The 22,698-nt window shown below is 36.9% G+C and overlaps 2 protein-coding genes across 14 annotated transcripts in view; one reads left to right on the forward strand and one right to left on the reverse strand.

Moving 5' to 3' along the window:
- The window catches only part of ACVR2A (activin A receptor type 2A), an 80,226-nt gene extending 67,807 nt beyond the window's left edge, over positions 1-12,419 (forward strand). Inside the window, exons 6-11 of the mRNA XM_045868907.3 lie at positions 639-782; positions 1,792-1,937; positions 4,084-4,198; positions 6,834-6,972; positions 10,558-10,688; positions 11,564-12,419. Of these exons, the coding sequence (XP_045724863.1) occupies positions 639-782; positions 1,792-1,937; positions 4,084-4,198; positions 6,834-6,972; positions 10,558-10,688; positions 11,564-11,758 (870 nt within the window). The 3' untranslated portion in view covers positions 11,759-12,419. The remainder of the gene's footprint in view (positions 1-638; positions 783-1,791; positions 1,938-4,083; positions 4,199-6,833; positions 6,973-10,557; positions 10,689-11,563) is intronic.
- Positions 12,420-17,700: 5,281 nt separating this feature from the next.
- The window catches only part of ORC4 (origin recognition complex subunit 4), a 94,942-nt gene continuing 89,944 nt past the window's right edge, over positions 17,701-22,698 (reverse strand). For all 13 annotated transcript variants that reach the window (XM_064586505.1, XM_064586501.1, XM_064586502.1 and 10 more), the window contains 4 exons: positions 21,636-21,744; positions 20,660-20,755; positions 20,510-20,577; positions 17,701-18,147 (listed from right to left, as the gene is read on the reverse strand). In XM_064586505.1, the coding sequence (XP_064442575.1) occupies positions 17,959-18,147; positions 20,510-20,577; positions 20,660-20,755; positions 21,636-21,744 (462 nt within the window). In that variant the 3' untranslated portion in view covers positions 17,701-17,958. The remainder of the gene's footprint in view (positions 18,148-20,509; positions 20,578-20,659; positions 20,756-21,635; positions 21,745-22,698) is intronic.

A 22,698-nucleotide genomic window follows, 5' to 3' on the forward strand; every position in this document is an offset into this window, starting at 1 on the left:
CCTCCGACTTTCATTATTCTTCCACTGTGAAGAGAAACTAATTCTTTATAAGCAGACATGTAGGCAAGGAGTAGGCATGGGTTGCTTGCAGTCACAAGTGAGTATATAGTGTTTTAAATTATTGTATTGCCTATTTATACCCTATTGTGCTCTCATTGACTTTGCAGGGTATTCTCAACATTTTAAAAACGTTTGATATAATGTTAATCTTTGAACAAAAAAATTGTTTTCTATTGAGATGAAGTCATTCTACCTGAAATTCGTACTTCAGGGAGATTATTCTGAATAAACACAAGTAACTTCACACCATGATGAAATGACACTGTATTATGAAATTGTCAGCAGAATGTGTTGCCATTGTTAGATACAGATGTGCACCATTTCTGATGATAACTCCTGTATTTACAAACTAGAAACACAGAAAAGTATGTTTCAGGGAGTGGGGCAGGGCAGGCATTTGTCATAGAGTTGTTACCTTATTCTTAGATTTCTTTTCGGAAAAAATAAGACAAAATCAAAGAATCTTTTCATACTAAGCTTTATTTTTAAATTTTGCCTTACAGTCTACTTGAGTAATCTCTTAGATACAGCTTATTTGCCTGTGTTCTTTGCACTCTTACTGTTCTTTTTAACTCTAGGACAAACAATCATGGCAAAATGAATATGAAGTTTATAGTTTACCTGGAATGAAGCATGAGAACATATTACAGTTCATTGGTGCAGAAAAACGAGGCACCAGTGTTGATGTGGATCTTTGGCTAATCACAGCATTTCATGAAAAGGTAAAACTACTTTCCGTTTTAACTCAGGAAAGTTTACCTCCTTAATGTTGGCTACAAATCCCTCAGACTTGTTTTTCTGGGAACAGTATGTTGTTATAGTTGGTTAATATTTATAAATAAAAATCCTTTAAAAACTAACTTATTTTAATAAAAGAGCAAAGATGGCAACTTTTTCACCTAACCCTCTACTTATATAAAACCAGTCTTTTGTCCCTTATTTCTTGTGCTGCAGTTACCTCTCTTACAAATAATTATTTCATTGTAGCCGGTGCTTAGTCATTTTCATTTACCATTCATGATCCATCTTGATTATGTGGACCATTTTTTAGCTTGAATTTTGTGTAGCCTAGTGACAAAACTAGAGCCAGGAGATTTATCTGATCTTTGATCTGTCACTAATTTGTAATTATCACCAAAACGCAGTTGCTGTTTTCCCCTCAGTTTTTCTACTTTCATAGTTAGTATGAAAGTACATGTTAATGAAATAGGAAATTGTGTTGACTTGGCAATTAGTTTCATCATTGTCAGATCTAGGTGGCTCTTAAACGTCTCTAAATTCTTGACCAGAAGGATAGTGGTAATCTCTAGAGGAAGATTCTGACATAGTTGCTTATATGTCTTAATTTTATGTTTTCCTAGTCCTATGATATAACTAACATCCTTGTAGTCAGTGTATTTTAACTTTTTAAATATTTTCCTGAACTCTAGATTTTCAAATAGTATTTTTGTTTGTTTTTAACTTCTGCCTTCAAAATAGGAGGAAATTGACTGTGCCTTGTAGCAAAACTTTAAAGATTAGACGTATTCCATTCTAGTCAAATGTTTACTAGTGTGAAACTTGAACCCTTCCAGAAAGATTGTTTTTGTTTTTGTTTTTTTGGATATTATTATTCACTAAAAGTAAAGATACATTGCCTTCCATAATCTCTTAAAAGTAAAAAGGAAAGTTCTCCATGTCAAATGGCTTTTGTCCAGAGCATAAGTTGTTTTTTTCCCCCCTTTTCTTTAGGGTTCACTGTCAGACTTTCTTAAGGCTAATGTGGTCTCTTGGAATGAATTGTGTCATATTGCAGAAACCATGGCTAGAGGATTGGCATATTTGCATGAGGATATACCTGGCCTAAAAGATGGCCATAAACCTGCCATATCTCACAGGTAGAGCTAAATTTATATTATTTTCCCAAATAATTCAGTATTTATTATTTAAACTTTTAATCTACTGTACAAAATTTGTTTTCCCCCTAACTACCTAATCATGCTAGAGGAGGCATACAATACTATGTATTGATTTTCAAATTAGCTTTGAGAATGGCCAGGAAGTATTTTGGGTAATGTATATATTTAGTATCATTAGCAAAGTTTAATTACTGACCTGTGTTTTAATTTATCTTATTCCTGAAAGTATGGTTAAGAGTGAAAGTGTATTTTGTCTATCTCAAAGGAAAAAGAAATTTGTTTTGCTTTAAAACATGATTTACTTCAGTGATATAATAAGATGTAATTAAGGAGAGACTGAGTATCTTTTTTTCTTGTTTGTAATGACCATGTGATCATTACCTGAGCTGAGGTGGAGGGAGGCATCATTTGAATAAATGGGCTTGAAGCCAGTAGTTGTCATACCCTCAAAAGGGAAAATGTTAGTTCCTTTAAACATGGGATCAGTTTGCCATTGTGTATTCAATTTAAAGATAGTTGCTTTAGAAACAGACCTGTAAATACAGAGAACAAACTGATGGTTGGCAGAGGAGAGGGTGGGGGTGGGAATGGGAGTATGGACAAAATGGGTGAAGAGGAGTAGGATACAAGATTCCATTTATGGAATAAGTAAGTCATGGGGATAAAAGGTACAACATTAGGGAATATAATCAATGGTATTGTATGGTAACAGATAGTAACTACACTTGAGTGAGCATAGCATGATATATAGACTTGTTGAATCACAATGTTGTACACTTGAAACTAATGTAACATTGTGTGTCCATTATACACTTAATTAAAAAAACATGGTTGCTTTAAAAGTTGGTGTGAACCAATTCCTTTAGCGGATAATTGAGTGCCACCAGTTGGTGTTTTAGGTTGCTTGGAGGCATTACTTTTAATCCAACTCTAATAAAATAGATTGATTTTGCAAACCTTGAATGATTTCTACCTCAGAAATAGCTCCCCTTTTTTCTCACTTTCCTGCATACAGTCTGTTTCTTCCTGGATTTTTGCTCGTCTCACCTGGTCCTATAGGGAACTAATCCTTTGGCACCCCCAAAGGTTATTAGGAGTAGGATTCCTAAAAATCTTTTGAGGCTAAAATTGATTGGTTTTGGAGCATTTGTGGGTGACTACCTGTGTCTCCTCTGTCCCACTCTTGGTCTCTGTGTCTGTGCACATAAATTTAACCACTGCTCATGGCATAGATGTATGTAACTAGAGTATAGTAATCTCTAGGATGAATCAGTTGAAGCTAGTGTGTGAAAGAAGTTATCTGATTGCTTTAAAAGGGTTACTCTTTTCAGAACACCAGGATCTAGCTGGAGCAGTTTGTTTATGGTGAAGATTTTCTGGTATACATTCCTAGAGATGCTTTTCTACAAGGCTGATGAATCGAAGAACCACTAAAATAAGGGTCCATTCTAATATGTAGGCGTGTACCAGTAGGCCAAAGGCCCCAATTATTTGAATATTCTTTCAGTTTGGTTTCTTTTTTTTTTTTAGTTTTGGATGTAGTGATCCACGATCCGCTGTTTTCGTATAACACCCAGTGCTCCATGCAGTACGTGCCCTCCTTAATACCCATCACCGGGCTAACCCACCCCCCCACCCCCCTCCCCTCTAGAACCCTCAGTTTGTTTCTCAGAGTCCACAGTCTCTCATGGTTCATCTCTCCCTCCGATTCCCCGCCCCCTTCATTTTTCCCTTCCTTCTCCTAATGTCCTCAGTTTGGTTTCTTAAAATTTCAGTTGCAATGGGTGTTTCCAACTATAAACTCTGAAATATTCATTTTACCTCAAAAACCCAGCAATTTTATGATCGGTAGGTAGGAATAACATAGATAACATGTAGGCTAGACAATAGTTTTGGAATAGCAGCTCTTTAATAAAACTGCTTTATGGACAGAGTTCCTTCTTATTGTCCATGTTATGAACAGGAGTTTGTTACTCTGCTCTTGTGCTTCAAGCTTTTTCTCCCTCCTTTTTCCTGTTTGTCATACTTCTGTAGTTTAGTCTCCTTCTTTCCCACTTTCAATGAAAAATTTTAAAAGATAACTTGTTTAAAATTAATTTGAATACTTTATCTTTCTATTTGCAAGGGACATCAAGAGTAAAAATGTGCTGTTGAAAAACAATCTGACCGCTTGCATTGCTGACTTCGGGTTGGCATTGAAATTCGAGGCTGGCAAGTCTGCAGGTGATACCCATGGACAGGTAAGGATGGTAACTATAAACTGTAAGAAAAAATAATCTTGTCCTGTATTTTCTTAGAATGGCACATCTAGATTGAATTGATCTAAAATTACCGTGATGGTTATTAAGTCAGCATCTAATATAAAATGACTCTCTTAATATGTTAAATTTACTGAGGAAGACATTTTCATGTGGTGAAGGACTGTTAGGAACTCAAGTGGATTAGATCAATCAATTCATAAAACAACTTAGACACATGTCATGGGATTCTATTTTTAAAACTAATCAAGTTAGACTCCAGCACACTTAAGTAGACCTCATTCTTAGGGAGTTCTTAGTAATAACACAGTAGTTTTAATTTGTTAATTCTTTCATCATCCTAAGAGGAATGGCAGAACAATCAGTTACTGTTCATGCTACTATGTATTAATATCTATTGCCTGATTTTTCCACACAACAATTACAGTTTCTTGCTTCTTGGTCTTTAGTGCTTCATTAACTCTTTAGCCAATTTTACAGCTTTTCTTTGAATTCTCTCCAGAGTTCAGAGCACTTGCAAAGCCCTGAGCAAAGAGCCTAATTAACTCTCTCTAGTTAAGATTTGTACAAAGAGCTCTGAACAATGGGAATCTTTTAAAAAAAATTATCCATATATTTTATTCTCAGAAACTGTGAGGCGAGGAAAGGTGCTTTCACGCCTACAGGATCACCTTTTTATTAAGAAAACCAGTTTGACCTGAAAGGTGACATTTCCTTACAAAGTTGGCATGATTATTTCTTCATCTTTCAAATCATGGAAATTACTTGGTTATCTAATTGTCAGCTTTCATTTTTCCCAGTATATCCTATTGACCTCCAAGAATAGTTATTAAAGAATCACAGCATAACAAATTTTGGCAATACTGACTGATGATACAAGAATTTAGTTTACAGCAATGGTCAGCAGTCAGAGTTCTAGAAGAGTTGATACCACATGTGTTTGGGAATGAAGGCAGTCCTATGGAGTATATTGCGGAGGAGGGAGATTGTGCAGGAGGCCCAGGGAGCTGACTTGTGTGATTATCATAAAACTAAATGTGGGGAACCATTTAATCCTCTGGCACTTCATAACCCTCTTCCCCCCTTTTCTTAAGAAAAAAATTTGAGACTTATTCCTATCTTTTACTGTCCTCTCAATTGGTTTACATGAGGAGGTAAAAATAATTACTTATTACATCACTGGTTACTTGACTTTAGACTTCTTGGACCAGAAAATTTCAAAATTCATGTTATTGTACATTTTACATATATAAAAATAAGATTTTTATCTTATTAATTTACAAAAGAGAGGACATTTTACACTAAGAAGGTAGTTGTCACTTTATAAGAAAAGTACTTTGGATGGCATTTTTTTTTTTTTTTTCCCTGCTAAGAACTTTTTTTTCTTATATTCAATTAGCTAACACATAATAATACATCATTAGTTTTTGTTGTGTTCAACGATTCATTAGTTGCATATAACACCCAGTGGTCATCACCACATATGCCTTCCTTAATACATTTATCTTTAGGAGAAAAGTAAACTTTTGAGAAATGCTTGCTTATAGTACAGTTAAAGATGCAAAAAAAGCAGAGCTACTGTTTTTTTCTTTCTTTAAAGTGTTGTTATTAAATGAATTAAAAACTTGAGCTTTGGAGTCTTAGTGATCTATTCCCTTTTTTAGACATTTCTATTGTATGTGCGTTCACAGATAATTGTCTAAGTTGTAATCTAGAGATCAGTCACCTGAGGATAGAGCTTTTTGGAATACCATTATCTGGCCATGCCCTAGATCTCCAAAAACTCAATTAGAGTGTGATCCACCCAGCTATCCTGTAAGAATTTTTTAAGCATTCATATGTGAATATTGTCAAGCACCAACCAAGGCTAGCTATAGTAGCTTAGTAACCATAGTTCCAATACTAAGAAATACCAAATTGTTAGGGACAGATATAAAGAATTCCAAGGCAGAATTCATGAATGAATAAATATGTACATGTTGTAGAAATAGAACTTTTAAAAGTTTATCCATTCTTTACTTGGCTAATTCTTTTTAAGTTTTATATTACTACTTTTTGTTAATAAAGAAAGAGAAACCCTCAAAAATGAGTATTCTTTTTTTTTTTTAAGATACACATTTCAAACAGGATGCAAAGGTACAATTGAGAAGTATAGTTTTCTTGTCCTTGTCTCCAACAGAACCACCATTGTTTTTGTGATAACTTCCAGAAGGGGGAAAAAATTCTAAGCCAGCGCCAGCATAATGTTTGCTGATATATTTATTAAGTGTATCCAGAAAGGATCTCAGTATATATACTGCTTTGTTCCTTGCTGTACAGTGTTTTTGGAAACTTTTCTGTTATCAGTCCAGATTCATTTCATGTTTTTTCAGAGCTGCATAGTACTCTGTTTAAGAAATCCCTGCTGATGGAAACTTCCCATTTCTAGTGTCTTGGCTGTTATGACTTGAAATGGAATACAGTGCTCCTTGACTCTGTAGTCCGGTGGTCATAATTTGGTTACCTTACCTGATACGATAGCAGACCACATTTGGTTTTGATTCTTTTTACAAAACCATAAAATGTTAGTTCATAAAGTTAATGAATGAGTACTGTTTGCTTTCAACATCTTTTTCAGGTTGGTACCCGGAGGTATATGGCTCCAGAGGTATTAGAGGGTGCTATAAACTTCCAAAGGGATGCATTTTTGAGGATAGATATGTACGCCATGGGATTAGTCCTGTGGGAACTGGCTTCTCGCTGTACTGCCGCAGATGGTAAGGGAAAAAAAAAATATATTTTTTTAAAGATATGCCTATTGTCTACTACACATATATGAAAAGGGATGATTATACTCAAAAGGTAATATTTCAAAGTACAAAAAACTTTTTTTAAGTAGACTCCAAGAGGTAGTGGCTTAAACGGAATTCAGGAGGCAGGGGATGGGGGCAGGCTGGAGAGGGAAGGTATGGGCATGTATTGATCCTTTACCATTGCCATGTATCTTGCACTAGGCCCTTCACATACCTTTAGCTAATTTCCTAAAACTCCTTTGGAGGTAGTTACTATCTTAGTTTTATACATGAGCAATTTGAGGCTCAAATTTTAAGTAGAAATTAAGCAGATTGCCAGTTTTAGCTTCAAGGTGGTAAATGGTGAAACCTAGATTTGAAACTCTGATCCAAATGTAGGGATAGGGCTGCCACTTTGGTAGGTCCTGCAGGTCCTGCCTGCCCCCAGGTGGCAAAGTCAACTCTTTTGGCAAGAGAAGATAAAGGAAGAGTTGGGGGATTTTCCCTTCAGGACACTCAAGGCTGAATCTATTCATCACTCCCATGATGTCAGTATACACTTAACCAGATTGAATTTACAGTCCATCCTCCAGGGCACAAAATTGAGCATGCCTTTGGATATACCACAGGTTAAATTCTGTCTCCTTACGGCCTTGAAAGTCTGAGCTGATGTAGACGTTATTATGAACACTAGTTATATTCTCTTGCACACCTTGGTTCTAAAGAATTACTGTTTTTGTTATGTAAGTCCTTGTTCAAGTCCTATAAATATTTGCACTGATCGATTGATAATAAGCTTGCATACTATTTTCCTGGCGTGACAAAATTATAGTGTGCTAGATACTATCTTTAGTGCTTCTCAGAAGTTCTCCATTCTCTTCACTTGTGTTACAGTACTTTTTTTTGGACGTGAAAATATAAAGCAGACATCTTGACAAATGTCAATTAGCTTGATCGTTTTCTTTTAATTTATAATTACGTAAAAACTTTCTACAGATTGTGAAAAGACCATAGAAGAAAGTTGTGCAGAGTATTTAGACCAACTTAACGTATATTCATGAGAATACTATGTTTTCTGAGTACTGTAATGGTCTCTCAGTGTAGGACAGACTACCTCTGGTATATGAAATTTGATTTGGGGTACCGTGCTTTTAAAGGGAACTTGGTAGAGTGCTCAGGAATGGATAGCCATTCATTCTTCTAAGATTGGGGGTTTGGCATGGGGGTGGATCCAGACCTAAGAAAGTTTGAAGCAGTTTGGATATAATTCTCGCTTAGAAGTCTAGAGGAAGAGTAAGCTGTTCAGTGTAGTTTGGCTCAAAGTGGAAGAGGAAGTACATTTATTATGTGCATTTATGGAAGCAGAAATAGGTTGGATGGCAGATGTTATAGGAAAATGTATTTTATAAGAACTTTAATAATATGAACTCTCCAAAGCCAACCATTGGATATGGTGGTGTAGGGGATATACAAGGCCCTGCCCTTAAGCAATGTATAGTTTAAATAAGGGGATAAAATATATCCTGGACAATTGACTCTAGAGTAAGTGTGAATTGCCTAGCTTCGTGCTCAGTACATAGATATTCAGTAAGTTATTTTGGACGAATGTAATACCTGAGGAATGTTAAGAGAGTGTTAATGGGAGTTTAGAGGAGTGAAAAATGCTTTGTTTTGGGGTAGAACGGTTATCAGGGAAGATTTTATGAAAAATGAGGACAGATATATATATATATATTTTAAAGATTTTATTTATTTATTTGAGAGAGAAAAACACAGCGAGAGAGGGAACACAAGCAGGGGGAGTGGGAGTGGGAGAGGGAGAAGCAGGCTTCCCGCGGAGCGGGGAGCCCGATGTGGGGCTCAATCCCAGGACCCTGGGATCCTGACCTGAGCCGAAGGCAGTCGCTTAACCGACTGAGCCACCCAGGCGCCCCCCGCTTTTTTTTAAAGATTTTATTTATTTATTTGACAGAGAGCGAAAGCAGGAACACAAGCAGGGGGAGTGGGAGAGGGAGAAGCAGGCTTCCCGCCGAGCAGGGAGCCCGATACGGGGCTCGATCCCAGGACCCTGGGATCATGACCTGAGCCGAAGGCAGATGCTTAACAGCCGAGCCACCCAGGAGACCCGGTGCTGATATTTCTAAAATGCTTTGCATGTGCTATGAAGTAATTGCAGAGTCAGGGATTTCTGACCCTTAAGTCAGAAATTGGGGCAGGAGGGGACAGTGTGAACATTGCTCAAGTGAGTACTTTAAAATTGGTTGATGGCTAATTGTTGATGGTTCAGTTCAGTGACTCTCAGACTTTGATGTGTACTAAACTCCTAATCAAGTTCCCGTTGACTCAGTAGGTCTGGGTTGGGGCCTGATGCTTCTATTTCTTGCAGGCTACAAGTCAGTGCCAGTGCTGCTGAGCTGCGGACCATATTTTGAATAGCAAGAGTTAAACAGACATTTTAGAATGTCAGTACTCTTGAGTCACTGGAAGTGCTTAAGCGGAGACGGACTATCCAGGCATCAAGGATTCTTCCATTTGGAGAGGCTGGAGTTAGATGTCCTCCTTTATGATTCATTGTTTATAACTTACGTCCTATCCAGGAGTAGGAGTATCTGTACAAGGTTTAGGTCCATATACAGACCCTTTACATGCAATTGCTCTTTAGTGAACTGAACGGTTTCTGTCAAGGGGAGACAGCACAGTGATTGAAAGCACAGACGTCAGTGGCAGAGATGGATTCAAGTTCCACTCTACCACCTAACAGCTGTATGCCCTTGTGCAAATTATGGAACTTTTCTGAGCTGCTTTCCTATCTGTAAGATAGAGGTAATGTCACCTTCACTCTGTGGAGGTGTAAAACGGAAGGAAATAACATAGGAAGTTCCTAGTCAGGGTAAGTGCTTATTAAATATTAGTATTAGCTTGTAACTACATTATCCTATTTGAGTATGCCTAAGAAAAAAGGAACAATTTATTTTGTTGAATACATTTTGTCTGTGAAGGCACATTCTGAAGGCTAGTTGGGAACCCTATTTGGAGTATGCTGGTGATTTTTTTTAAAAACGATTTTTGGCAGCTTTTGTGAGGAGGGCGTGCGACTCTGAGGTACCTAATTCCTCATGCAGAACGTGTAGGGGGTTAGGATGTGTCACAGAATAAAGATGGTTATAAGAGACTGACCCCCAAATTGTCAGATGGAAGCACCACTGTTTACGGTCTGATTTGAATTGTGAGAAGTACTTAAAGGGATATTATAGCCTCGATTTGCAAATATTGTTGGTTCCCTGTGGTCCTATCTGTGTATGGAGATAGGCATATTCCTCATACAGTAGATGAGAAAGCTCCTTATGCAAATTTAGCAGGCTTATGCCAAATTGTACAGTTTTTGATTTCTCCTAAACTAGCATTTGGGTCATAATGTGGTAGAAGTAGTTGAGAATCTTTTTATCTCCTGTCATTATAGCATTTAACAGTTGGGAAAAGGTGATACAGAGTATGTTTCAGAAAGGTTGTTCCAGTTTGGAAGTCAGGAAGATTTGAATTAAAAAAAATTTTTTTTTTTTTTCATTTTAGGACCTGTAGATGAATACATGTTGCCATTTGAGGAGGAAATTGGCCAGCATCCATCTCTTGAAGACATGCAGGAAGTTGTGGTGCATAAAAAAAAGAGGCCTGTTTTAAGAGATTATTGGCAGAAACATGCTGTAAGTTAGCTTTTCATTTGAAATTCCAATAAAATGCTTTTCAGAGGAATGATTTCTATCTCTGCACACTTCTGGGACGATTTTCTGGGGAGGTTATCTTCATACGGGATATTGTCAAAAGTCTACAAACTACAGAATTTTAGGGCTATGAGGGAAGATGAAGTCATTAAACCTAAGGGGCTTGCATTGCTATGGTCCTGTGTTTGTCTCTTGTTTGGAGAGCTTCCCAGGGAAAGGAGTACCTGACTCTGAGCATGTGGAAAGGTGGGTAACCTTGATGATCACCGGCTTCCCTTAAGATGGTATTTTTAAAATAAAGCAGTTTCTGCTCTCTCTGTTTTTGATTTGGGACTGGACTTTGTTCAGGTCCTTAAGAATGCTCTAAAACTAGAGACTTAGGTAGGTGAAGAATGGAACACTATTGCCCTGGTTATTGTGGTCCCAATATAACTGGAAACATGGATTAAAAACCAGGTAGAGAATCTCAAGGATGCTTTTCTAACCTTTTTTTCTATTTAACTGCAAGACAGAAATGCCGGTATTAACTAAGAAAACTAGCCCTGGTTTTGAGTCTAGATCAGGGGTTAGCATTGAACTGACCTGGTTTATATGCAATGGCTAGGGATTTTTGGAATTAAAAAAACCTAATTTACCTCCTGTGATAGTCTCGGATGCTATAAGAAGTTTGATTTTTCTTAGTGCTTTTCGTCCATTTCCTGCATACAAGAGATACTCATAAGTGAATGTTGACACATAACAAACTTGGCTAATCTTGAAACTTTGACTCACAAAAATAATTTCTTTATGGACATTTTATCGTTTCCTAATAGAAAACAAAATCTGCTACAATGTTTGAATATGTTTTTCATTTTTAGGGAATGGCAATGCTCTGTGAAACGATAGAAGAATGTTGGGATCACGATGCAGAAGCCAGGTTATCAGCTGGATGTGTCGGTGAAAGAATCACTCAGATGCAAAGACTAACAAATATCATTACCACAGAGGACATTGTAACAGTGGTCACGATGGTGACAAATGTTGACTTTCCTCCCAAAGAATCTAGTCTATGATGGTTGCACCGTGTGTCCACAGTGAGAAACAGGACTCTGAAGTGGAGCTGCTAAGCCGATGAAACTGCTCACAGTTTATTTTCTGTGAGAAATGAGTAGGAGGTCTCCTGGACATGTCAGGAAGAAGACTGTGGCCCTGGGAGACTTACAGCATTGCCTGCAGCAGAGACGTGAAGGACATGAGACTAAGAGAAGTTGCAGACTCTGTAAAGAACCTTTTGAAAAAGTGTACATGAAGAACGCAGCCCTCTCCGAATCAAGGATCTCTTGGCCCTGGCTAATCAAGCGTTTGAACACTGACATCGCATTTCGTAATGTCTGTCAGAAGACACTAACTCCTTAAATGAACTACTGCTTTCTTTTCCAGATCAAAAACTTTTCATTTCAGATTTGAAAAAGGGTAACCTGTTTGCGTTGCGCTTGCGGTTGTGTTTGTGCGAACGACTGTCGCAATGGCAGCACGACGCGGCCTGTGAATGCTTGGTGTGCTGCTGTTCCGTGTGCATAAGCAGAGGCATCAGAGGGGGGTGCAGGAGAGAGGCTTCCAAGCATTACTTTAACCTCCCTCAACAAGGTATACCTCAGCTCCACGGTTGCTAAATTGTAAAACTGAGAACACTAACACAATTGGAATAATAAATCGATCCATGTTTTGCAACAAGGTATTACAAATTCACGGTGTTATTTAAGAAAAAAGGGTAAGCTGTGGTCGGTGCCAACACTAAGTGGCCATTCATTAAGCAGTGTTTTAGCTTTTCTTGTGCTAGCTTGTAATTTAAGGGAAAAAAGTGTTTTTTGAAATGAAAAAATGATGTCATTTCCCCCTTTTTCCCGTGTTTTAAAGCTTCACCTTCTATCCAGTTCCCAAATTCTTGCATATTTACCTAAGTATTTTTTTAGGTGTGCTGTGTTTGGGGAATATTTGAAAATTTAAAGCATGATTTAAATTTTTTAAAGTGAGCTGTGACACTGGAAAGCTCTTCATTTTTATTCTTTTAAAATAGATTTTTTTCCTATTTATGTATGTAAAATTGTAGTGTATTTCTTTTCACCGAACAGTGTGTGGGACATTCTTTATCACTGTTTAAGGATCACCTCAGGAAGTGTCATTACCCAGAATTCCTCACTCTCTGCTTTGAGACTTGTAACTTTATCACTATATTTCTGCTTGGTGCCATCTTGTCGGAGTAATACTTTGATGTCTGTGATATGTAAAGAATTATCCTAGGATAGAGGTTTTAAAGTTTAAGCACAGATTTCAAATGTTACTGCTTTAAAACAAATCAGGGATAACAAGTTATACTTATAAACTTAAAATATGCAATGACATTTAGAGGTAACCGATGTTGATATAGGTAATAGAGCCTCGCCTCCTCCTGCAAATTGCTTTCACACTATGACTTTTAGGATAGTTGATTGATGCCTTATCCTTGATAAGAAAATGGAATTGATGGTAGGTAGGTGCCAAAGTGCTTTTCAAAACAATACTGGATTAGAATATAATTGGATTGTTCCTCAAATTTATAGAGGCCAAAGTAAAACAGTAATTTCCTGAATTTCTAAATTACTGACCAACAAATAGCCAGTATTATGCTACGTACTTTCGTCAGGTCATTTTACAATCCATACATTGATTTTATAAAAGAATTTTTTACATGTCACTATCAGGAGCTCACTGTGAATGTATTACCTTCATATGGCTATTTAACCACACAGTACACTACATTTTACATATAATGTGCACTTAATCTCTGGGAATAATAAATTATATTATTTATAAATAATGCATAGGTCAACAGACTCTAAAGCAGGGAGGGAAAGAAGAGTAATAGCATTGTTGTCTGCGTGCCACACACCATGCAGAACTTTGTGCTCTTGGGTCACATATGTACCCAAGTTTTCATTGTATTCCTAAAGAATTCCCTTTTCAATGTTGAGTTCACCTCTTTATTTCAAAAAGTACTTGACATCTCAACTGATTTGGTTTAACTTCCACTTTGAAACTAATCAAGATGGGAAAGTGACAATGTTCACACATAGAAATTGTCCATCTCCTGAAGACTAAGTTCTACCTGTTCTAAACATTTAATTTTAAAAGTAAGAAAAAATCAAATCAAAACAAAAACAAGGAATATTATGATGAATGTTTGGCTTCTGTGAGCACTAGTGATAAATTTTATAAGATCGGTTATTCAAAAGATAGTTTTCTCTTCATGTTAGAAAAAATTTTTAGAAATCCTGGGTATTGTACTTAACTCTAGCTAACCAACTTTAAGACTTGTATCCTTTTGAAAACTATATTAATAGAAAAACACTTTTTATAAGCAGTAAAATAAGAATGTTCCAGTGACTACCTGTCCTGATACCTAGTCTTGTTAAAGCTTTTCATTTGCAGGGCATTTTCAGGTTTGGTTTACAGTCAGCGCAGAGTGGGCAAGCTTACAAAAAGTTTGAGCTGGGATACTGAAAAAAAGAAAGATCAAAGAATGAGAAAAACAATGACTTCTTTGTTTTGGGGTGAACTGAGACCCCAATAATTTTTTCCTCATGTGTATGGTGCTCCTTACGATTCGTCTTGTATTTTGCCTTTCTGATACCCATCAGAACTGCTGCTCTAACTTCCACTCTTTACCTTGCCCAAATCTCCATGTAAGGAATGCTTTATGATCAACTGCCATAGGACTGATGGATTAACCAGTGTTTGGCTTTATTCAAAGTCTATGCCCTGCACAGCTCTTGTATGTATCTTAGATGCTAGGACGTTTTTAGCATGTGAAGTGTGACTCTTGTTTGAATGTTTATTCCAGGTACCTTGTGAATTCCAGAACAGAGACTGTGCCTCAAAATTGTTGGTCCCATGAATTTGCACTACCTTTCATGGTGATGTTTTGAAAATGCAATCAGGAAAAAACCCCAAGAAGTTTGGAATTTAAAAATAGAATCATCTATCATGAAATTGAAAAAGAACCTCTTCTTCCTCCTTTCCTCAATCCTAAGTAACAGCTACATTTAAGTAAAATGCAGGCGGGTAGGGGAAAAAAAACCCTGGCCAGATGATGATAAGTTTAAGTGGAATTAAACTTAACTATTAAAAAAAAAAAAATGCTTCTCCACAAATATTTTCCAGTTTCTCTTTTTTACCTTTTTAAAAAATTACTTTTTAGAAACATTTGGTATAATGTGCATAAAATTATTTACTGATTTATGGGCAAAATGATACAAGTAGCATCTTGATTGAACATCATTTACCTCAGATATTCAACCAGCAGTACATTTTTTATGCAGTCTCAATCCATATCCTATTTGTTACCTCTCAAAATATTGGTAAGCAATTATTTTAGCTTTACTCTGTATTTCTTGTCAGTGTTTTGGGCACAGGTTGTTGTACTACTGTCAAATTGTACTTGCTATTTTTTTCTGCAAGTATTTAACAAAAAGTTAAAAAAAAAAAAAGCCCCATAAAACCCCACCTTGGATAAGTGATTGTTAAATATTGTACAATAAAATGTATGCTATCCCCATTCCATCCCCGAGTTAAATAAAAAAAATGAATATGGTATGATTTGCTTACGCAGTTTTTCTTTAGCTATACATTTTTCTTAAAAAGGGGAACAGCAGCTTTGCCATCTATGGCGAGGCTCACACCTTGAGATAGGCAAGAATGGGGATAGTGGTGAAAAGGAAGTTTGTCAAGGGTGGCGTTTCCCCCCTTTACCGTCTAAGCAGATTGTATTCCCTGCAAGGTATGTATATTAGTCCTGCCAGTTTTAGGAAACCAGAGGCTAGCAGGCATTAGTTACCTTGTCTTTTCATATGGCAACAGAAAAATGTGGCTTAGGAAATTGTCATCAAATATACAAGCCACTCTTCCTCAAGGATATTAACTAGTTTACTGACGGAATGGAAGAACTCTGGTATTTTCACTTAGGGTAATCAGTAAGAGTAATCGTCAAGGAAGCTAGCTTTCATTTACATTTTTAATGTTGCCGAGGCTTTTGTTTATCGCGTGGCTTTCAAAAGAAGGGATGGAAAGCCCCACAGGAGCACTGTGTCATAGTTCACACCAATGGATTCTCAACCCGCACTGCTTTCTAAACCAAGTGAAAACACAAACTAGGATGGAATATGCACTGAATCGCTACCGAAAGACTGAAATTGTTTTCCACAGCATGTTCTGCTAAACTGATTTTTTGGGAAGTTAATACATAGTATATACTCAACATACATAGCATTAGGATATGGTACGTTTGGACCAGCAAGTTTTAATTCCTCAGAGCCATTCACCACATGAACTGGAGGTGGTGTGTTTTGTTTTGAAGAAGATCCTGTTTTGGATAGGGTACATGGAAGGGTCACGTGAGTCAAAACTGCACTGAAACCTCTAACACTCTTCCTCACCTGTTTTGCTAACCTTTTTTCCAATTTGCGTTAAGAATTGTTTCACTGAAAATGAAAACCCACCCTGTGACTTACAGTTTTCTAATCTGTATACTGGGTGTTGGTGGATCTTCTGCAGGTCTTCGTAACCAGGAAGGCACATGAGAGCTTTCAGCCTTGTAGTGGCATCTTAAGCTAATAATTTGCAGTCTTGAAATAAAGTCGTTTAAATGCTTTCACAGTGAGTGCCATTAAGGCAGATAATACTTCCCTAAAATAGTTCAGAAAATTTTCTTAAAGGGAAAACTCCTAGCTCAAGTGTAAAATCCTTGCTTCCAGTAGCAGTGATGCTACCAATGCTAACTATTTTGGCAAAATATCCCCTAAAAATCTGTAGACTATTGCATAGAACCAGTATGTAAGCCTTACCTTTACTAAGACACTGCTGAAAAGTAAATGACAGTGATCTGAAGACTTAGAAGGCAGGGAAGGAACAGCTACGTCTGCAAAAAAATAGGTTGAACTGGAGAGCTACTTTTTTACGCACAGAAATATTATAGTCCAATCTATACCTGATACTTCTTGAAAACCAGATAAATCACTTTTTAGAGCATACTTTAAAAAATCCGTGGCAAGAACCAGTTAATGAATTTTAGTTCTTCATAGTGGGGCTTTGGTGTCAGTCAAACCTGAGTTGAATTCCAGGGTCTGTCAATCATTCTCTACCTGTGTGATTTTGAAAACTGCCACTATGATGTTAGTTTTCTCAACTGTAAATAACAGTCCCTGAATATCACAGGGCGTTTGATAGTTAAAAGGATTATGAACACAAGGATGGAGACTGCCTTTTGAAAACAATATGCAATCAAATATTCTTGAATAAATGAAGTCACTAACACTTGGCAAATGCTTATTAAATTTCATTCTAAACAGATACCTGGAATTAGTTCTTGGACTCCTGAATTTTATAAGGTTAGCATTTCTACATTCCCTTTAGGGATTTACTTTTTGATACAAATAAATTTAGTCAACAGTGCCAAACACTTCCCATTAATTGTGGGAATGGTTTTCCAGGCATTTCCTGAAGTCCCCGTTAAAAAGACAAATTCTGATCCTTTGGGGCCTAGGAGAGGCCCAAGAATTTTTTTTTTTTTTTTAAACATTTCATGAAATCTTTAATGAAACTGGGAAGAATTTGCCTTTTAAAAAATTCTACAAGGGATTCTTCTGTAGATGATAACCACCTTTTGAGAAACCTGGAAGAAATTCATGTTCAAACTTCTCACTTTTTTCTTCCACGTGAACTATCTTCTGCCAAACTGGTCAGTCTCCTGAACTAGAAGACCTGGGTCTGGGGTAGAATCCAAAATTTCCATGGATAGAGAAAAGAAAATGCGGCACCTTCCAGTGGACCAAAAGATTCCTCAGTACACATCAACTCTTACCATTGTTTCTTTACTGCTTTTAGGATTTGTAAAAATACTTGGCTGCTGGGTTGAAATGAACTCTTCAAATATACCGCATAAATACTTGACAAGTGTTAAATAAGCATATGGTTCACTCCCTAAAACAGTCACATTTATTTCTTTGCACTGCTACTTACAACATAATCTAAATCACTGGAATTATAAATCATGTAACTGCTCATGATTCAAAGGCAAGACACAGTCAAGACACTACATGTATAACAGTCTCCCATAAATACAAAAATACAGATTTATAAATATAAGAAAATGTAATAACATATCTTGCTAAAGGACAATAGCTTTGAGTTCCTTACAGAAGAATGCCTGAAACTCCATAACTGAAGCCACTGGTTATATTCATAACCAGCTGAGTGAGGATGTTGCCCACTGCCTAACATCTGTAGGACAGTTGGGGTATTTCTGCAAAGCATTCATAATTTGAGTATTATCCAAAAGTAGTTTCATCAGCTGGTACTCTCTCTGTGTATTTACCGAAGTCCTTTCCATGGGCCTTATTAATTCTAACTGTTGTAAGTGTTCAAAAGCCTGGAAGATGAAAGAAATAGTTTAGGTTGAATAGGGGAAGTAAAATAATAACGTTAATCCAGAGAACAATTAGGGTTGTGTTTAACTGTAGAACAGAGTGCCAGGAAACAAAACTTAACAGGAATCAGTAGGGATCAAAAACAACTCTCATCAACCTCATAAAACTTCATCTATCAGGTGAGGCAGTGTCAATATATAGTTATCTGTCCCTGAATTGTTGAATGCGAACAGGGCAAACTCTAATTCAGTCTGCACAATATGGTTTTGCTTCCAAACCTCATTCTGTACCATTATCACCTGCTAGTACTTAAGGGCTTCCAGTTCTCTCTATAAAAATCTAACATCTGATAAGACCAGTACTTTAATTACCTAGGTTATTCAAATTTGCATTTACATTCTCTTTCTAGTTTTGTAAGACTCTGCTACGTAGAAGTTTAATACAGCTGCAAAAAAAGCCAGAGGCAGGAAAGACCCCTAGGAGTACACCCAAGCCTATTCAGCTGACCCTATAAATAAATGATTCAGCAGAGTGGTATGGGCATGAAGGAAAGAAGACAGCCTCCTTTTTCCCTCTGAAGAGCATGCCACCGCCTGTCACAAAGTCCCTTTCCTCCATCTTCCCCCCCTTAAAAGGGTTATGATCTGTTTCCTCTCACCTCTAATATTCACGTATTATGTCTTTTCTAACCCTGATTGTTGTTTTAGGTATTTTATTGGCGTATGAAAAAAAAAGAAGCCATTAAATCATGACATGGTAACTATTAAATATTGACCCAGTGAAACACATTCTGGAGCTTTCTGTTCTTACAACCACACTGTAAAAAATATCATTGGAATATAATCTTTATGTATCATAAAAAGTCTTCTGATGAAAAGAGAAATAACACCACCACCATTCATTTCTGAAAATGAGAAAATACCAGAGGCTGCAGGTATTATTGGGGCTGAATAAAATTGAGATTTAAAATATTTCTAGGCAGCAAAATACTTTATTTAAAATGCGGAAACAAGCAGGTACAAAATACAAATCACTCACAAGAATTTAAATGTTCATGTAACCCTTCGTACTCACAACCTCCACAAACTATGACTGTCAGACAGACATGGACATGAGGAAGGGGAAAAAACCAACCTCCAGTAGGCTGAATACATTCCCTGTTCTTTTAAAGAAATGGTGATGCTCTGTACTCACATTTTTTAATTTGGTACAAGAAACAGAATTCTGACCATTAAGGCCTATAAAGGGTGATAAAGGACTTATGGATCCATTGCTAGAAAGAAAGAAAGGAAGAGAGAAAGAAAGAAAAAGAAGGAAAGGAAGGAGGGCAGGAAAAAAATAAAGAAGGGAAGGAAAGAAAGGAGGGAAGGAAGGATGGGAAGGAAAGAAAGGAGGGAGGGAGGGAAAGAAAGGAAGGAAGGAGGGAGGGAAGGAGATGCTTTTCCCCATAAAGTCCTCTAGAACTGCACTGTCCAGTAAGGTGACCACAGAGGGCTACTGCTATTCGTGGAACTTGATTTTTAATTTTATTTGTTTATTAATTATTAAATTTAATGTAAAATTTGATACTCAAGTCAATTAGAAAATTTTAAGTTCGTTTGGAATAATTCAGAATGTAAATCTACTTCAGCTACAAATTTTATGAAATCTAAAGAACAAGTATTTCCAATGAATATTTAGTGAATTAAGATCGCTTTAAGTGTAAACACACATGAAATTTCAAAAACTTAATACAAAACAAAATAAAGTATAACACAATAATTTTCTGTATTGATTATAGACTAAAATGTTTTTGGTATATTAGGTTAAATAAAATTTGTCATTAAAGTTAATTTCACCTTTTTAACTTTTTGTTGCTACTAGGAAATCCAGTATTACACTATGTGGCTCACATATTTCTAAAGGACAATGGTACACGCTAATGAAGTTCCTCAAGTTTTAAAACTCATGACTTAACCAATCCCTAATAAAACTTTGTATGTCCTCACTAGCCCATATTTTATCCTTTAGTTTCTATTAATGGCTAATATTGTCATTTTTATCTTTTTACTGCTAAGATTATAAAGCCAACCTTTGGGTTATACAGGGACAGAATTTTATTGATGAACTGTAATGTATAGTTCTTTGCACAATGCAGTGCTAGAAACAGACAGTAGAGGGCAGTATACTTCCACAAACTGGGAAATACCTGACTGCTTTAGAATTATTCAAACGTTTCATTTTGAGATAATTTGTTATGCAAAAAAAATTTCTATGATAAATACCTAATGTATCAAAATTAGAGTTCAACTATGATATATACAATCAAACTGGATGTAAAAACATACCTGTATGCAGAAAAATAACAGTGAACTTAAATCTTACCTTCATGACAACAGGTTTCTCAAAATTATAAACAGAATGGGCCTTCCTTTGAACAAACTTCTGAAACTCTGGACAGAAAGCAATAACAACATTAACACCCTCAAATAAGCAGTGAGGTAGAGTCAGAAAGAAACCAAAGTCTCATCTCACCATTATAGACCATTTGAAAGTTAAAGGGCTCCTCTTCATAGATGTCATTTAAATGTTTCATTGCTATTATAAGACAGATTTCCAAGACTGACAGACCTATAGTAAAAGGAAAACGAATTATGAGTTGTATGTTAACTTACTGATCCATAAGATTGAAGTAACTGTCCTCCAAATAGAATAATAAAGTGAAAGACCATGGTTTTGAGGGGTGGCAGGAGATCAAGGCCTCCCCCAGGTTCAAACGTGTTTCAGTCACTATTACTTATACAGTCCTAAGCAAACTGCTCCACCTTCCTGGGCTTAGCTTTCATATAAGCAAACTAAGAATCTTCTTAAGCTTACAGAGATGTTATAAGGATTAGAGAGAATACTATCAAGCACTTATCACATGGCCCATAATAAACATAAACTGACACTGCAATTGTGTATTTATTTATTAAAATTTTATTTATTTGAGGGGAGGAGAGGTGCAGACCCCCCACTGAGCAGGGAGCCTGACCCAGGGCTCGATCCCAGGACCCTGAGATCATGACCTGAGCCAAAAGCAGACGTTTAGACTGAGCCACCCAGGCGCCCCTGCAATTATGTACTTTAAATCACGTAGGGTCCTTGATTATTCAGAGAAACCCTAAACACCTGGAAATTGTATCTTTTTCTTTTTTTTCTGGAGAGAAGAAAATTCATTAAATTCTTAAAAGGGATAGTGAACCTTCAATGCCAAGGCTCTTTAGAAGCACTTGATGCAATGTGAATGCCTACAATATAAGTCTTAGCTGGATTTCCAATGTAGCAAGGGAGGGAGAGCATCGAGATTCTTTCACTTTAAATGGGAGTGATAATACCTTTTGCAGGGCTTAGTTAAAGGATGTATGGATATAAAAGTATTTTGTGTTATACCCAATGTTAAGTATAATTTTGAAAGAATTCCATTATATTAACTTAAACTTATAAAAAACTAATTAAGCAGGCTTCTCACCATGTACAATATTTGCTTTAGAGTCCATGCTACACAACTGGTTTGCCTCCATCACATCTGCTGCAGTCATAAATGGGTGTGATGTTGTTACACGATTTAAAGCAAGCATCTAGGGAAATGTGGATTAGAAAAACATTTACATGTTTACTTAGGCATTCTGGAGATATTACTGAACAAAATTTCTTCATTTGGAGTCTATTCTTATGGAAGAGTTAATATTAATACTTGGGAAAGGTATTCTCATACTTGGCTCTATTAAAATATAGTATTTCAATACATATGCTATGTAACTCTATAAATGTAAAGCATAAAAAAAAAAGTTCTTGCTGTTCTCTCTACCTCTTCCCACTTGCACATCTTATTTTCAATTTCTCAAAAGAAAAACACTTAAAAAGGAGTAGAGCAAGAAGAGATCCAAAATAGGTAAGAATGCTATTCAAAAGTTATTTTGATTTCATGGGAAAATGGAGTAGGGAAGTACCTGAGCTCACTTCCTCCCATGGACACAAGATTGAAACTACATATAAAGCAACTCTGAGAACGCTCTGAAAACCAGCAGCTGAGGAGTGTGTGTGTGTGTGTGTGTGTGTGTGTGTGTGTTTGCTCGTGCACGAACGCACAGCTGGAATATATTTTAAAAAGCTACACTGAGAAGGGTAAAAAGAGCCAGAGATGTGTGGCTGGGGTAGGAACCAAAAACCCAGTGCAGCGACCCGCAGCAGGAGGTGTGGCAGTTCTTCCTGAGGAGTGAGGGGTTCACACCCTACATTGGGAACCCTCTGCCTTGGGTATCTGCACCAGGAAGACGAGCCCCCATAATGTCTGGCTTTGAAAATCAGTGGGGCTTAAATCTGGGAGAGCCAGAGGGACTACAGGAAATGGAGACTCCATTCTTATGGGCCCACACAAAATTTCAATTGCTCAGGGCGCCTGGGTGGCTCAGTTGGTTAAGCGACTGCCTTCAGCTCAGGTCATGATCCTGGAGTCCCGGGATTGAGTCCCACATCGGGCTCCCTGCTCAGCGGGGAGTCTGTTTCTCCCTCTGACCCTCCCCCCTCTCATG

Source organism: Mirounga angustirostris, unplaced genomic scaffold, assembly GCF_029215605.1.
Source record: "Mirounga angustirostris isolate CCGP_5_RB_7025 unplaced genomic scaffold, mMirAng1.0.hap1 SCAF_3, whole genome shotgun sequence".
NCBI classification, from domain to species: Eukaryota; Metazoa; Chordata; class Mammalia; order Carnivora; family Phocidae; genus Mirounga; species Mirounga angustirostris.